The 18,140-nt window shown below is 43.2% G+C and overlaps 1 protein-coding gene across 1 annotated transcript in view; it reads right to left on the bottom strand.

Moving 5' to 3' along the window:
* Nucleotides 1-1,641: 1,641 nt before the first annotated feature.
* Nucleotides 1,642-18,140, bottom strand: part of LDLRAP1 (low density lipoprotein receptor adaptor protein 1) — an 82,142-nt gene continuing 65,643 nt past the window's right edge. The window contains exons 5-9 of the mRNA XM_073615457.1: nt 16,263-16,335; nt 13,892-13,984; nt 8,252-8,376; nt 6,666-6,700; nt 1,642-3,830 (exon numbers count right to left, since the gene is read on the bottom strand). Coding sequence (XP_073471558.1) covers nt 3,686-3,830; nt 6,666-6,700; nt 8,252-8,376; nt 13,892-13,984; nt 16,263-16,335 — 471 coding nt within the window. The 3' untranslated portion in view covers nt 1,642-3,685. The remainder of the gene's footprint in view (nt 3,831-6,665; nt 6,701-8,251; nt 8,377-13,891; nt 13,985-16,262; nt 16,336-18,140) is intronic.

Raw genomic sequence — 18,140 nt, forward strand, 5'->3', positions numbered from 1 at the left:
GACCAATACTGTACAAGAATCAATTACTACGACTCAGCACAGTGGACCTACCACAGGGAGGGTTCTTCTAGGGTCTTGGAACCATAGGAATGGACCATGGCCCTGAACCTCTATAGCATCCTGCTACTAACTACACTCATTGCAAACAATGCAAAGACGAGCGCTAAAAAAAAGATCCATGGCTCAAAACATTACAGGCCGCCCTCACCATGTGGGGTCCAGGCACAGTTCCCAAAGTTACTCAGAGCCAGATGCACCACTTCTAGTGCTATACTAGAAAGTACAGAAGAGCCGAGTAATCTGAGAAAAAAAAAAAAAAAAAAGCATAGGAAACTATATCCAACTAAGGACACTAAAAACCTAAAAGAATTGTGAAGTTGTGTGGGATTATATAATTACACCTAGGAGGAATGCAAGTTATTAGTACCCATGTGTCCTGTACAGTTAAAGAACTTATTTTAAGGTTCCCCTTGACAAACAGCTGGAAGACCACCTTAAACCCAGTTAACATCCACTACTACTGTGAGTGTGCAGTGCTGAGATGATATATATCTCTATCTATAAGATGAGCATCTTAGAGGAGTTCCACCCAGGGGCTCCATAAAAAAAAAAAAAAAAAAAAAAAAAATTTAAAAGTCAGCAGCTACAAATACTGCAGCTGCTGACTTTTAATTGGACACTTACCTGTCCCTGGGTCCAGCGATGCGGGGGATCGAAGCCCCGCTCGTCCCCCCCCCTCCGCTCGTCGGAATTTCAACTGTGGGCGCCGGGCTGTGGCTTCACAGCCTGGCACCCACTGCGCATGCGCGAGCAGTGCCGCGCGCCGTGATTGGCCGCTCAGTCACCTGGGACCTGTAATGGGTCCCAGATGATTGACAGGAGGGAGGGAGCAGAGCCAAGCTCTTCCTGTGCCTGGGGGGGAAGTGATGTCACCAGCCCAGGCAAAGGAAGAGGCAGACTACGAGGGACCACCTAGCAACAGGCATTTAGAGGCAAGTAAAAAAAAAAAAAAAAAAAAAAAAAAAAAAAAAATATATTCAAATGTTTTTTGTTTTTTTACAATTTTTCAGTTAGTTTTGTTTTTTGGGTGGAACCCCACTTTAAATGAGACACAATGTACAGGAAAGGGACAATTGTAGACACTCAGGTTGAACTGGTGTCTTTATTCAACCTTAACAACTAGGCAACTATGTAACTTGCCTAATAAAAAAAAAAACAAAAAAAAACAAAAAAAAAAAAAAAAAAAACACAGAAACTTAATGTGCATTAAACCAAAGTTTTAATTTTGGTTTGGGAAGCATTTACAGTGAATCTGAAGATGGAAGATAATGTTATTAAAATATTTCTCATGTACACTGCATTAACCAGTAAAGCTTTATGTATCTAAACCCACAAAAGGCACACCATTCCAATAAAGTTGTCTGTCAGACGCAGGCTTACAAAATATAAATTTCTCTCATTGCAGCAATATCGAGTACTACAATATTTATTAGCAATATAATTTGGGATGCAACTTGTAGAACATGTCATTTTCTTTTTCCCCTCCACACAGGAATATTTATCTGGCTCCAAAAGTTGCTATAGTGAAATGCAGACAGACCACTGACCTATAAGGGGGGGGGGGGGGGGGGGGGGGGGATATTCAAATGCTACAATTAGGCCTTTCCTAGTTCCCGGTCAACTTATTGTGTAAGTAAAATTATCTGAAGAAATAGAATAAATTCATCACCACGGGTTCTCATTTTATAAAAATCATTTGATTATTTTGCCAGTAATGCTTCTGTAGATGCAAACTAGCATATCTACGGAATAGGCCTGCATTCAGAGGCTGAACAAAGTGCATATTTGGCATACTATGAACAAATGACAATGCAGCCTATAAAGTGGAGATTCATCAGATGAAAGAGGCAACCCCCCCCCCCCCGACACACAGTTTTTGCAGGGCCAGATCAAGAGCTTAATGAAAACTATAAAAAAAAAAAAAAACAAAAAAAAAAACCCACCAAAAAAACACAGCGAACCCCCAAGCAACAACTTCACATTCATTATCCACATTTTTTTTTCTCCAGAGCAGACCATTCAAACAAGATGATTGTCTTATAGTATAGGTATTAATAAAATATTACATATAAAGCATACAAAAAAACGCATTTTCAAAATACTGCATATACTTTTACATTATAAATTGCTAATTTCAAACCAAAAAAAAAAAAAAAAAAACCAAAAAAACACTCATAACATAAATGGTCATCTGCATTTAAGGATTTGTATCAAATGTTTTAAGCATAATGAGAAGCAATTCCACCTTGTAAACCGTAACATATTGCATACCAGTCAGTCGCCATACTGGAAACCACCAAGGGTACCCGACATTTAAAAAAAAAAAAATAAAGTGTAACATGTGTGAGCCTTTTTAAGACAGTAGTGTTAAAAAATATGATCAAACCCTTCACCATTTAAGAAAATTGCCCAAGTGTTTTGTGGGTAGTTCCAGTTAACTAAAAAAGTAGTTGAGTTTTTGGGCCAATCACTACTGCCAACACAGTTAAGTGCTATAGTTTGGTACAACAAGAAGCTTTGTACAGCGACTGCTAGCAACCAATTAGAAATCAGCTGCTGTCCATTTAACATCCACACAGATAAAAATGATATATGGTTAGGTGCTCCGTGTTACTAAATGGGATTATTTGTTGTACGGTTATTAAATAAATCAACAGTGTAGTATTTACTTGTATAAATGAAACAATATAGGAATCACTCATGGTTGAGTCTCCACTCCTTCCATGTAATCATTAATATTTGAGACGGTTCTATTTAATTTTTCTCCCACACTAGCCCACAATAGGCAACAGGGACAGAAAGGTATTTTAAACCTTTCAGTAAAATGGAAGTGCAGAGCCAAGTTAAGTGCAAAATTGTAAGTGTCAAATCACCGAAAACTTACTGAGATTGACTATCCATACAAGAAATGGAAGCAATATATCTTGAGGTCCCACATTTCAATGAATTGTATGTAGTGGCCTTCATATTGGCTAAAGCCTCCATTAATTTATCAACAGCTCAGTTTTTAGGACCTGGATGATAACTGGCCAGATATCCAGTTAACATAAATATTCTACAGCTGTCAAGGAAATTAAGGGGGGTGGTTTCTACACTACACGATCAGGATTCTGACACTTTTCCAGGGAAGGTGTGAGATTGAGAACACATAAGTTAGCATGCTGTGAATAACAGTCTGTAGAAATCCATATTCAGACTTGCCGCCATAATGGTTACCACACAGGACTGAATACAATAAAAACCAAAAACGTGATGCATATATTTCCCAGTACAGAAAAACTGGAGTAAGCCATGTTATACATCCATCATGGTGTGCTGCATCAGCTAGATTAGAAAAATACTGATCACACAATTTTGTAACAAAAAAACTGAAAAGAACATTTCTAAGAGAAAAAAAACACTTTGGGTATTCTTTGAATGAAATGTTCTGAAGTTGCTCCAGAAGTAAGTTGTAGCACGCTGGTAATATAAAATATTTGCTGACATTCTTTGTTCTTGACAAAATATCTAAAGTACATGTTAAAACTTTGGTTTTAGGGGTCCCACTTGTATTCATTTTAAGTGAAGTGTGATAAGCTCTTTTTGGGACTATTGCACTGAAAACTGTCAGAGTGCTTTACAAATGTCAGAACATAAACAGTTCATCTCCATCTGCTGGACTCAGCTCCGGTCGGTCCCAGTTGCAAGGAGACAAGCAGTCTTCACTTTGAAGATCATTTGCCGTCAACCCAATATCAAGAACCTGAGGATTGGTCCTAGACTCTGCCAGTCTGTAGGGAACAGTAAATAGGCAAAAAAGTTAAAATGTTACATATGTACAGCCTAAACAGAATACGAACACTTCCTAAAACGTTGCAATACTGTGTAAAAATCTGCATACAGATTGATTTGCAAATCTCAAACCCATTTTATTCACAATATAAAATCTAAATATATAAATGTTTACCACTGTGTAGCACTCCCTCTTTTAAACAAGACTCTAAACATATGGGAATGGACAAAAGGGAGGAGAGACAAGTTGCTTTGCTGTAGTTTTGGGAGAGGAATGTTGTCCCATTCTTGTACGAAATGGAATCGAACTGCTCAACAGTATTGGATCTGTCATACTTGGTTTCAAGATGTGCCAAATATTTTCAATTGGTGAAAAGGTCTGGAGTGCAGGCAGGCCAGTTAAGCACCCGCGTCTCTACTACGAAGCCATGCTGTTGTCATAAATGCAGTACATGGTGTGGTATTGTCCTTAAATGTGCAAGGCCTTCTCTGAAAAATATAGTCTGTATGAGAGAATATGCTGCTTTAAAACCTGGATATCCATTTTAGCGTGGATGGCTTTCCAAACATGCAAGCTGCCCACTCCATATGCACTAACACACCCCCATGCCATCGGCAATGCAGGCTTTTGAACTGAGCACTGATAAGCCGGAAGGTCCCTTCCCTCTTTAATCCGGAGGACGCAGTGCCCATGGTTTCCAAAAAAAAAAAAAAAAAAATCCCTGGTCGATTTGTCTGACCACAGAACAGTTTTTCAACAGTCCATTTTAAATTAGCTTTGGCCCAGAGAAGACTGCCTTTTCGGATCATGTTCAGATATGGCTAATTCTTTGCATTAGAGCTTTAGCATGCATATTTGGGATGGTCTGGAGAACCAAATTCAGACAGTGATTTTTGGATGTATTCCTGAGCCCATACACAGAATCATGCTTGTTTATTGCAGTGCCATCCAAGGGCCCAAAGATCACGAGCAGCCAATATTGCATTTCGCATAGACATTTCTCCAGATTCTCTGAATCTTGATATTATGTACTGTAGATGGTGATATATTTAAAGGCTTTGCAATTTTACGTTAAGGCCCCTTTCACATGTGCGGACTGTTCAGATCCACCTGTCAGTTTTTTCAGGCGGATCTGAACGGTTGCTCCATACAGCGTCGGATGTCAGTCGTGACATGTCCGCAAAATCCAGATGGATGGATGTCCCATTTTCCATCCATCTGGCAGGTCGGATGAAAACAGACAGGTGGTCCGTAATCATCCGATCCCCCCCCATAGAGGAGAGCAGTCTGACAGGTCTGTGCCTGCACAGAGTGCAGAGATGGACTTGTCATCCGCCGGCTCAGCGGGGATCAACGGAGTGATCCCGGCTGAGCAAGCTGAGGAGTAAAAACGGACAGCCCCATGTGAAAGGGGTCAAAGGAACCTTATTCTGAAATTGTTCAATATTTAGATGCAGCTTTTCACAGATTGGTGAACCTCTGCTCATTTTGCAGCTGCTGGTTTTATACTCAATGTTCCTCACCTGTAGCCAATTAACCCAATTCATTCCAAAATGTTCTTTCAGCTCTTCCTGGTTAGTACTTTGCCAGCTTTTTGTTGCCCTGTCCCAACTTTTGAGAAGTGTTGCTGCCATCAATTCCAAAAATCACCTTTTCCTGATAGACTCCATGGCAGCATATGTGTGAGTTAACCCCGCCTCCACTCCTTCAATATAGGACCCCTCTCCCATAAATCTTTGCTCCAAGCCAGCGGCCATGTTTGTCCTTCAAAGGACCGGTTTGGTTATTAGTCTACCTGAAGTTTCTCTGCACGATCAAGACCAGCGGCAAGCACTGGTGAAGAATGGTCTCGATATTTCAATAAGTCCAGGCTATTAGCAGGGTATGGAGCGAGCTAAACAGAAGATACTCCAATAAGCTTTGGCTGTTAGCAGGGTATGGAGTGGGCAAACAAAGGAGGCGCTGGAAGAGCTAAAGCCTGGCCATTGGCAGGCAAGCGGCACAATGGCCAGATAGCCAACCTACCTGGCCCAGTCTGATCGTGGAAGCAGGATTGAAGTTGCCGTGTGCAGTGATGTATTACATATTCCATGGCAACAGTTTGTTTCTTCTCTGGCTCTAAGGTCTTCCAGTCTATAGCAGTTGGAGCGCATTTGCGTTCCAAGCTGCTGCTTTCTCTTCTGCCTGGGTGTCCCTGGGTTTACTCCTGCCCAGGGGCTCAGCGTTATTTCAGTGGAGAAATTCAATCAGCGGTCAGTACTGATATTAGGATTTCTGTGGGCAGCTTGCAGCAGTTCCCCTAAATGCTGTGTGCAATCACACTTCTATGCTCTGCATCAACGACCTGGTATGCTGCCTCTGTTTGCCATGATTTGATCACCTGTGCAGGTAGTCCGTCTGCAGTTTGCACTGTGGATGCATCACTGGCTTACAGCCATGTTTTACACAACTTTAAATAGTCCACTTGGACCAAACTTGTCCAAATGAACCATTTCCTTAACTAACGCATGCAGCGGCTGTCAGCACTGTATCAACTGCATGTAGTCTCAGCTACAAACTGTATACAGCACTGTGCCAACAGCAGGAGCGGGAAGTCCCATTCTGCTCCTGGAAAAATTAGTTGAGGCGAGATTCACAGGAAACTTTTTTTGAATGAAAAGGTGGAGATTAAGAGGTCATCTGCCTGCCTCAGCCAGAGGAAGAATTGTAAGCATTCAAAAATACAAAGATTCCTGTGAAAGGTTGAGCAGCACATTCACTAAAACATGGAGTTAAGCTTTAACACAGTATGGCTCAAAAGCAAGTAAGAGTAATGTCCAAAAAATTACAGTACCTTGAGAAAGCCTCATCTAGCCCATCATCTAGTTCCTGCACAAAAAAAAAAGAAATAAAACCGTAAACAAAAACTGGGAAGGAAAACAAACAAAAAAAAAAAAAAAAAAAAAAAAAAAAAAGTGCATGTGCTCCATTAAAAATCTATAGGGGGAAAAATGAACCCACTAAAATGAAACCTTTGCAAAGATTAACCATATGGCATGTGACACTTTCAAGGTGTTGATTAGGTCACTTTTATAATGCCCATATGAAGGCACAGGCCAATTGTGCTTTTGCCTATGCCTAAAGCCCCTTCCATACCAGTGTACTGATCGGGTCCGCCTGTCCATTTTTCAGGCAGACCCAATTAGATTTCTATGGGGAGGCAGATGTCAGCGTGTCCACTGACACCTGCTGGCATTTGATCTGGTCCACTAAAAACAGATGGGGATGAGTTTGCCATCTGTCCGGCGGATTGGATGACAATCGGATAGAAATGGACATGCAGTCCATTTCCATTTGACCTCCCCAAAGAGGAGAGCAGGCTGTGTCCGTGTCTGCATAGCGGCGTGGACATGGACCAGTTATCTGCCCTGCTCAGCAGAGATCCCAGCTTGGATGGATCTGCTCCGCCTGAAAGGGAGCATACTGTAATTGCAAAGAACAGTCAGTACTGCAAGCAAAGCTGGGCCAAGTCCATAGCTCAATGCTGGGGATGACATTGGCGTCTGACTGAAGGACTGTTAATGCTCAATATAATAGTCACCAAACCTAGATTTGTCATGTTTCCTTAGGATTGTGACCTAAACAATTGTGTGTGGGGGGGGGGGTGAGTGTGTTTTGGTCGCGGACAGCGTTCACGATTTCCAAGACCAGCCATGTGGCTTTCTTTGTCTAGCTGAAGAGCATGGCTTACAAGGACAGGGGGGCAGGAAATCATACACACTGCCCCTGCACAGGCACACCCATACACTCCCCGTATCCTATGTTCATTAGATGAAAATTGTATAACTCCTGTGTGCTTACCTGTGCTTGATTGGCCGATTGTTTAGAATAGCAACAATAGAGCCTGATGGCTTCACAAACAAAAAACACAGGTATTTCAGAGAAGTCTGCCTGTGGAGCTCAGGATGTGATGACGGTGGTTAGGTCCATTTTACGTGGGAAACAGGGTTGTACTAAGATGCATTATACCAAAAGGCTGAAAAGGGCACTCATTAGCACAGGAGACATGGATTACGCATAGTGTAAAGAGAAATCTCCACGTCAATTAGATTGTAGACCAACTTTCACACTGTAAATATACACTGCTTTGGGTTATTTTTACTAAAATGAATGTAGCAGAATATATTTTGCCCTAAATTTATGAAGATTAGCAAAATTTCATAAAAAAAAGAAAAATTTGTCTTCCAACCTTCAGCATTTTTCTGCTCATCGCAAAATACCTAGTGGTGATTAAAAATCACTAAAAACAAAGCTGTCAAAATGATACATTTCATTACATTATTGCATGACTAATTGTCAAAGTGTGGCAGTGCTGAAATCTGAAAATTGGACAGGAAGGGTGTGAAAGTGTCTGGTATTGAAGTGAAGTGGCCAACTTACCCATACAATGTTGTTGTTTTCACTAGCAGCATCTTGTTGAAACAGACCTTCAAAGTGATTGTCTCTGGCATTCAATATATCCAAAGCTTTGCTAGCTTCATCTAGTTCCAAGAGATTACCTGCAGCTATAAACATTACAGAAACAAGCCAGGTTACACTAAAAAAGGCAGTGTAGTAATCGTATAGTAAAAAATATAAATAAGTAAAAAATTCCACACAACCGTGACAAACTTAAAGCCCAACTACAAGTTTGATAAACTGAGAAACTGAATATAATTTAATCCCCCCCCCCCCCCATCTGTGACACCAAGGGGGGAAAATTTAATCTCACTTACTTTTGATAGCAAGCCAAGGGAGAAAGGCAAGTAAAGGAGGGAGCACGTCAGCCCTACTGACAGAGGTTTTATAACACTTTCCCATTTTAAATGTCAGTCACAAGTTAAGCGAAGCATGTGTGAGGTTCAAGGAAGAATCAAAAACACAAGCGTCACTGAGAAAATAATGCACTACATTTCACATTTAGAATATATGTTTTCAGTTCTGGAGACCTCACTTCCGATAAGAGATAAGAGAACAAGTCCAGTAACAAAAATGGTGAAAGGTCTTAGGGAGAGAGATAGAATTTTTTTTAATCTATTATACATTATATTAATAAATACTGGTATCTCTCAAGGAACTTCAGGAACTTAATATGTACAGTCTATAGCAGTGGAGTAGCTAGCACATCTGGCACGCAGGGCTGGTCATTTTTGCACCCCCCCCCCCCCCAAGAAAAATGGTATGTGGCAATATTGTGGCACCACGCCAAAATGGTCAGATTGCATCAATGGGGGGGGGGGCCTTACATGGCCATATGCTTTAATGACTGCCACAAGCGAGTAAAAGGCAGTACAAAATCACAGTACATTCATTTTAATAAAAAAAAAAAAAAAAAAAAACTGTTTTATTGCATATCCTTTACTACACACAGCTAACCTTCAAGTAATATTAAAGTCTTGTTTTAAATAACAAACATGTTATACTTACCTGCTCTGTGTAATGGTTTTGCACAGAGCAGCCCTGATCCTCTCGGGTCACTTGCTGGCAACCCTGCCCCCCCCCCTCTGGGAGCCCCCACAGCAAGAAGCTTGCTATGGGGGCATCTAAGCAGGCGCACTCCCACCCACTCAGTCTCCTAATTGGCTTACTGGCTGTTATTGACAGCAGTGGGAGCAAATGGCTCCCGCTGCTACCAAAAGCCAATCAGGATTGTGAGTCCTTGGAGAGCCAAGGCTCTCGTGAACATTGCTTGACCAGGAGGGGGCTCAGGTAAGTATTAGGTGGGGCTGGGGGGGGGGGGGGTGTAACTGCTGCACACAGGTTTTTTACCCACATGTGCCTTTACCACCACTTTAACAAAGCATGTGCTGTACTTAAAATGCAGTAGTCAGGGGGTAAGAAATGTTAAAACACAGTGGGGGGGAATTTATCAAAACTGGTACAGTCAGAATCTGGAACAGCTGCGCATGACAATCAGCTTCTATCTTCAGCTTTGAAAAATAAAGCTTTGAGCCGATTGGTTGCCATGAACAGCTGCTCCAGATTCGTTCTGCTCTAGTTTTGATAAATTCTCCTAAGGGCTCATTCTGACAGGTCCTTTATGCTGAGCCACTTTTTGCTGCATTCAGAGAGCTTAGCCTATAGAAGTGGGTGCACAGATCTGAATGCAGACACTGCGTTTGGATACATGTATCCCTTCCTGTCTGCATGTCAAATTTTGACATTCGACCATTGCCATGCAGCTGCTGCGTCCCAATTGACTTTGACTGGACTGCCTGCACAGAATACCAAATACCCCCATGCAGTACACAACCATCACACTGGGCATGGGTGCATATGCTCCATGTGAATGAAGCCTTGTCATGTGTGATAGCAGGAAAGAGGAGATGTTGGGTATGTGAATTATTTTTTCACCCATACTTACATAGGTGGATGCTGCATCTGCCCCCCCCACCGGCTCTAAGGCTGAGAACCGAGTAATCAAACTGATCCCTCAGTGCTTCCTGAGCAGAGAGCTGGTGGCTGTCAGTCTCTGGCTCTCTGCCACACACACACACACACACACACACACACACACACACACACACACACACACACACACACACACACACACACAGGGCTGTGGAGGGGACGGGGGCGGCCAGCTTAGCGGGCTGTTGGCTGACCTCAGAGCCAGTCCAGGCCAGGGAAAGATCGCAACCATATGGACATGAATCGCTCATATGTGCAACCAAACACACCACACTGGTGTGCCAGGATCAACCAGGCCAATCTGGAGCCACCAGAATGCCGAATTCCTTCGGCCTCCATCCTGTGCAACAAATGAGGGTGAAGCTCTGGGAGGGGTATAGGCATAAAGAGAGACCAATGGCCTCATGGTGTCACAAGTGATCTTTGCATCTGCCAGGAAAAGTCATTCTTGCCACAAATCATTACCCCTTCCTGTTGAGACGGGACACCAGAAGATCCACGTCCAGGGTGCCCATCGCAGGCATATCTGGAAGATGTCTGAATGCAGGGACCACAATTTGATGGCCAAGGTAGTCCACCATTCAAATTTATGTCCGGACCTTAAAACGGCAGAAAAGTCTGCATGAAGTCGGCCCCACAAAAAGGGTGCGAGCAAGGCTTCCAGCACCACTGCCGAAATCCTTGTCCTGCTTGGGCGATTGACATAGGCCACCGCTGTGGTGTTGGACTAGATCCTGAAGAGACACCCCTGAAGATGCTCCATCCATTGAGCTAGACACAGCCCAATGCACAAAGCTCTAGGAAAGCTGTCATTAAATGGCTCCTGTTCGGACCGTCAGTGTAAAGTGCATCCATTCCACCACTCAGCGGTCATTGGTTGCTGGAACTGCGGGCGCCCCTGCAGCCAATGTGAGCCCCGCCACCTGCTGCCGACTCTTGCAGCTCTCGGCCAGGCCGCAAGGTATGGTGTGATGTCAGATGCACGCCCCCTGCTGCTGGTTCTTGCGGCTCCCACTCCTTGTCGGCCACGAGGTATATAGTAATGTGATATGCGTGCCCACCCTCTTCAACAAGACTCCTGGAGTAGCTCGCACCCCCTGCAACTTGCTACTTCTGCTGGCTTCTCCTCCTGGCCTGCCCTCAAGGCATGTGGGGCGTGACATTTACAGGGGCACAACAAAATGTGCCCATCAGAGTGACCCTTAAACATAAAAATTTGCATGCTGATGCACACATTATGTTAAGGGGAGACAGATGTAAGGGAGCCTTCTGATGAAGAAATCTGATGGGAATATCTGATATAAGGGGTTACCCCGATGGTGGCAACTGATTTATGGGGCACCCAATGTAATGAATTAGTCTGGTAGGGGCACCTGATGTAAGGGGAACACTATTGGGGACATTTACATTCACAGAGTATTACCAGAGCATGTGGTGGAGGAAACCTCCAAGCACGGCTTGCTCCAAAAAAGGGAAAGACACGTACAATAATTCAGGGCACAGACTTGCGATTCGGACCTCGGCCTGAAAATTTTTAGTGACCGACCTCCTTGAATTTGAATTCACTCACTCTGCTTTAGGATAGTGATATGGATTCGGGATAACTGTCGGTCAACAGCCCTGGCCCTAGACTGGTGTCAGTCAAGACCACTGTCCAATGGAGAGGGAGAAATTACTTAATGGCAAGAGGAGACCGCTTTAAGCCACAGGATGGAGGACTTGACTGAGTGTCCCATGCGGCTCTGTCTAAGGATACAGGAAACTTGCCCCATTTGCATAGGATTTCCTTCTGCAGACCCCTTGTACGGAACTGCACATAGGGGACCACCTTGAAGGTGGACATCATGAGACCATGGACCTGCATGCAAAATTGCAGAGAAGACCAGGTGGAACAGCAATGAATGAACAGCACTCTGGATTCAGCACGGGCCAAGGTGTTTCTGCCGCTGGACAAAGCTCCAAAGTCAGACTCAGGTATTCCAGTCGCCTGGCTGGAGTCAGAGCAGACTTCTTGAAGGCCAGAATCCAGTCGAACTTCCTTTCGAGTGCAAACTGATCGCCACATTGTCCAGCAAAGACAGACTCCACTCAGAGGAGGAAGTCATCCAGATATCCAACCATGGCAATCCCCGTTGTCACAGTAATGCCAGGACCGGAGCCAGTACTTTGAACCACTGGAAGGCGGCGGCTAGTCTTAAGGGAGGAGCCACAATTTGTTAAAGCACTTTCCCTACCACAAAGCAGAAAAAGGCCTGGTGCCCGGCACAGGTAGGACATGTAGATAAGTGTCCGCAATGTCTATGGTCAGGAAATCCCCTGATGGAGAGGTCGCCACATAACCGACAGATTCAGTTGAACTTTCATACCTTAGAGACTTGAGGTCCAGGATCGACTAGACCACTTCCTTCTTACAACTGTAAAACAAGTTGGTGTATAAGCACCAAAATCTCTGGTGCTTCTTTCGAAGAAACATGTCATGCAATGCCATGTAAAGATTTTGTAGATAAGACAGGGAGAGATGAAGATTGGAATTAAAGCACTTATCTGGTGGATAGGAAAGAAATTCAAATTTTGTAGCCCAAATGATACCAACTTGCAAACCAAGTTGTCAAAGAGCAGAGAAGTCCACTGTTCTTTTGCCTGCTCAGTGAGGGTTTGAGATACAAGGGCTCTAGCCAAGATAGGGCGTAGGTTCAAACCAGCAGCCGTAAACGGAGCGAGTGACCAATTCTGCCTTCCAGTCCGAGTCCTTAAAAAAGGAAGGTGTCCTCCACCAGAATCACGGTTGGCTTGTTCAACCAACAAATGTGAGGATCTATGACAGGGGAGGAGGTCCACTTCAGAAGAGTAACATACCAAAAAACATTTATGGGACTACAAAAGGCCACTTTGGACATTCCTAGTAAAATGTATTGAAGTAGGCAGGGTAAGGAAAAACCTCATCAAAAATGTGACTGCTCACGAGTACCAAATTGACAGCCACCTCCTCAGGTTGCCCAAGAGGAATTCTCAATTTTTAGAGATTCCTGCACAGAGGTAATGTGTGCGGCCACCGGTGCCCTTTCTCAAGCAACAAATGTAGTCATCATCGTTATGTGAGTGTTCAAGGCCCATGTCCTCTGGGCCCACAGAGGATTGGTCCTGCTGCGGCAGGGACAGTCTCAGAATCACACGAAGAGGAAGGACTGGATGGGGGATGCTTTTTACTCACCTTCCATCCCAGCTCACCTCCACGCAAAAGGAAACTAAGAAATCAAAGACCACCAATAGCATGCCTAAAAGTAGAGACTAGCCGGAGGTCTCTGCTGCCTCTATCGAAGGAACCAATTGGTCAGCATGCACCTGACAATCCATAAGCGAGGACCTCAGTGACACCGCACTGCCCAGGAAGAACACACCACAGGTCTGTGGAAACAAGGATTACCTAGTATATATTTAGGTGGCAGTGTGTTTTAGGTAGGAGAAAACCCACCAACAATTGGGAAATATCAATTACTATTCACCTGGATAAACAAAGTAGTTGTGATGATACATGTTAGGTATAGTTTTACTAAATGCATGTCAAAGTTGCAGAACTGTTCAGGTGTTAAGACTGGTTTTACCCTCTGGCATGAAGAATTTTGAACTCACCTCCTTTAACACTGGTGAGACTTGAGGAACTTTCTGACTGAGAGCTGCTTGCCACTTCACCATCAGAGCCAGACTTTTCTCGCTTTTCTTTATCTGAAACAGTAATTAAAAGTGGTAGTAACTGTATCGCCAGGGCCATAAACCAATATATGCATGGCCCAAAATCTACTGAAATTTTAGCTGTCCAACTGAATACAAAGTGTTCCCAAAAGCACAAATAGGACAATGGTCTCAATTCACAGAGCCAACGCCAGGATAAGCTCTTTTCCCCGTGGAGTTCAATGAAATGTGAAAATGAAAGTCACGACAGGGCTAAAATTAGAGTGCCATAGGCTGGTGCAATCCTGCGTCTTAAAGATTTCCTCGAATAGTGGGGTAATTTAAAAGCCAAGGGAGCCATTTTGGGCCATGAAGGCATGTCCGATTTGGAAGTATTGGTAGAAATCACTTCTCTAGAGAAAATTTGGATCATACTTGCTGAAATCATTTTAAGGATTGCTTTTTGCAGAAGTGAGAAATCAGAATGCCAATCGTGGCCCAACTATGAAACTCTGTAGCTTCCAAGTTCAGAGAGAAAATCATTAAACCATAGAGGAGTAAACCTAGTGTAACCTGTGATGTTAAAGCGGAGTTCCAACCACATGAATTTTTTTCCCCCCTCTTAAATATTACTATGTCTATTTAGCAATGGATAGTCTCATAACTAGCACCGCTTTTATGAATATTATACTCAAAAAGTTAAACTTATATTATTGCCGCTAGGGCATTCCCATCTTGTGGGCAGGCGAAGCCTACAAGCATAAACTTCCGGTATACGGCGCTGCTGTATTACCAGCATGCGCTGCAAACTTCTAATGTTGCCCTTACAATGAGCGACGTCGTCGGAAGTGCCCGCCCTATCGTGATGGCAACCAGAAGCCTATCAAATACCGCAATTCTAGCCCTCGGTGCTGCCCAGTGACTCCTGGGAAATTACATCTCCCAGGAGCTCTAGCGAGCACAGGCGCTGCGGAGAGGAAGGGGCAGATTACAAAGGGACCCCATAGCAACAGCCATGAACAAGTGAAAATAAATAAAAATTTCTCCAAATGTTGCTGATGTTAATTTTATGGGTGGAACTCCGCTTTAAGTAAATCTTAAACAGAGGCCAAATATGTCCTAGCAAATGACTGGTGACATCAAAAAGAATAATTGTCAGCAACACTGGGAGATAATACCCAAGTATTTAAATTTGAGAGAAAACCTTATAAAAATGGGAAAAAAAGTGGACATATTAGCGGAACCCGAAGAGGATCAAAAGGGGAAAAAAAAAAAAAAAAAAAAAAAAAAAAACTTAAGCCCTGAGAAACTTCCAAATTCAGCAGCAAGGAACATAACCTCATGGGATAGGATTACACATCAGACAGAAGAGGAGCGCATCGCTCACATGAAGAGCGAGCTTCCCTTCTGGACTATGAAATCCAATCACTCCAGTAGTCTGTTGCAGCAAGCATGCCAGTGGTTCAATAGCCACTGTGAAGAGAAGCAGAGAAAGGGGACAGCCCCGATTCCTCCCTCGCTGTAACAAAAGTGGGGTAAAGGTGGCCATTTGCACAGAGACTTGAGGTTTAGCATCCAAGATCAAAAGTTGACAAACCCAAATATGTTCCTGTTTTATGCTGTCAAATGCCTTTGAGGCATTGAAAGCTGAGGCATCGGGCTCTATTCCCAGAAGAATCAGAAACTGGACGCAATTCATATAGGTCTCACTTCGGTGTAGATCCCATGACATGCATTTTGTGATATTTTGAGACAGAGTATAACTTTTGGTGGCTTCCAGAACGTTCAATGGGTTTCAACTTTTCAAACTATGATAACAGCATGTTACAGGAACTGAATAGGTGCATTGCATATGAGAAGCAAACCTACTTCTCACTCAATGCCATGTTTAAATTTGATTGTATATGGAAAGGATTGTTGGACTCATAACCTGTAAATTTATGTGTATTACTTGTGCTTATTTTTATATATCTCTTTGCGCTGAGCAGGTTTTTCTTCCTTTGTGCATGTTCTATCCAATTGTGTATAAGGTTTGTTATAGCTAGGAGAACTGAGCCTATTAGGTCCAGTGTTGTCATCTCATATTTCCACTAACACTAATGAGTTTATACATCTTAGCAGTAAAAAAACGCAGTTGAATGCAAAATGCCTGTGTATAGATATTTTAGACATCTCGCTGTTAATTGGGAAAAAGCACAGCTTAAGACAAGTTTAGAAGTTTCAGTCAAATTATACTTGGAGTTTTTTTTTTTTTTTTTTTTTTACACATATGCCTGAAAGACAACCTAGATCGTAAGAAGGTCATTACAATAAATTAACATGTTATACTCACTATCCCGAGATACTTGCCAAAACTCAAAAGCCACCTTAAAAGCTTGAGCTACTGTTAATGTAACAGCTTGGGCCTAAACAAAAAGAGCAGAAGATCTGTTTAGTGCAAGTTATGCATACATTCTTCTTTCTATACAAGTATGAAGCTGTAACAAATTACAGAAAAAAAAAAAAAAAAAAAAAAAAACAAAAAACACACACACACACACACACACACACACACACACACACACACACACACACGTAGCTTTGCAGTAAGTTTTTCAACATTTTTGCAATAGCGTTTTTTCAGCATTAGCGTTTTTCAGCTTTTAGCTAGAAACCACCTCTCTGCTATTAGTAACTCCCATTTACCCACAATGCATCTCTGCAAAGCCTTTGTGTATGGTTTCGTGACCATTTTCAGAGAAGAGAAAGTTCTAGAGCACTGTTCAGGAGCCAATTTGCTTGTTCTTGCTGTGTTATGGATCCTGCGATGCAGAAAATTGATGAGGCTAGGCTACTGGATTTTAATAAGGATGGTGCGCAGACAGCTGGAGAGGGATGTAGTTGACGACTATTCTGGACCCATCCTTTGCTATCCCATCTTGTATCCTCTGGATATTTTGCAAATGTGTATACAGGGCTGCGTAGTTATCCGGAGAAATTCTTTAAACTTTACGCACATGTCCATTACATCATTTGATCAACTTTTGTAGAGGCTACAACCAAGATTACAGCTCACACCAAAATGGTGCAGGACCCTTCTTTTGGTCCGCAGTGGAATCAGATTTAACTGGTTCCTGACTGGCGCACGCCGATGTACGTCGGCAGAATGGCACGGCTAGGCAAATGGGCGTACCCGTACGTCCCTTTGTGTGATTGGTGTACACCAAGCGGTAACGCAATCTCCTTAAAATACACAATCGGTGTGTGAGGAGGAGAACTCGGTAACATCTTGTTACCGCGGTTTGTTGACATTTAGTGATCAGCTGTGAAAGGATCACGTGGGTAAACAGCTGGCCAATGGCTGTTTACCAGCGGCGATGAGCAGTGTTCCCGGGAACATGCCACCACCGACGTGCATTCGCAGCGCGCTCATGTGCCGTGCACAGTGGGGTGTAACCATCTGTGATCGGCCGTGACTATCACGGCTGATCACGTGGTAAACAGCCATGCCCAATGGCTGTTTCCCCCCCCCCCTCGGTGGCGAGCGGCGTCTCCGTGACATGCCACCACCGAAGGAACAGGGATGATCGCACATATTCCCTGTTTAAAAATGGGAGGCAGTCATATGATGCCCTCCCGCAACGAGAGCCGCGCCGCCTGGCCGTCATGACAGCCGGAAAGCAGTTAAAAAAGGACTGAAGAAGGAAAAAAAAAAAAAAGAAAAAAAAGGAGGAGGAGGTCTGCCAAAAACAGCAGCTGTAAAAATGTCCAAAAACGTCCAGTGTGCATGAGGCCTTACACACTGGACGTTTTTACAGCTGCTGTTTTTTTTGGGTTCAGACATTTTTTCATGCAGCAAACTCCCTAGCATGTTATTTTACAGTTGTGCTCATAAGTTTACATACCCTGACAGAATTCTATGATTTCTTGGCCATTTTTCAGAGATTAATGAAGAACAAGTTTTTTTCACTCATGGTTAGTGTTTGGCTGAAGCCATTTATTATCAACTGTGTTTACTCTTTTTAAAAAGCATAAACAAACAGAAATTACCCTGATCAAAAGTTTATATACCCTGGCGATTTTGGCCTGATAACATGCACACAAGTTGACACAAAGGGGTTTGACTGGCCATTAAAGGTAACCATCCTCACCCGTGATGTTTGTGCGAGAAAGGTCAATGAGTTTCTGGACTCCTGACAGACCCTTGCATCTTTCATCCAGTGCTGCACTG

The sequence above is a fragment of the Aquarana catesbeiana genome, linkage group LG02 (genome assembly GCF_042186555.1).
Source record: "Aquarana catesbeiana isolate 2022-GZ linkage group LG02, ASM4218655v1, whole genome shotgun sequence".
Classification (NCBI taxonomy): domain Eukaryota; kingdom Metazoa; phylum Chordata; class Amphibia; order Anura; family Ranidae; genus Aquarana; species Aquarana catesbeiana.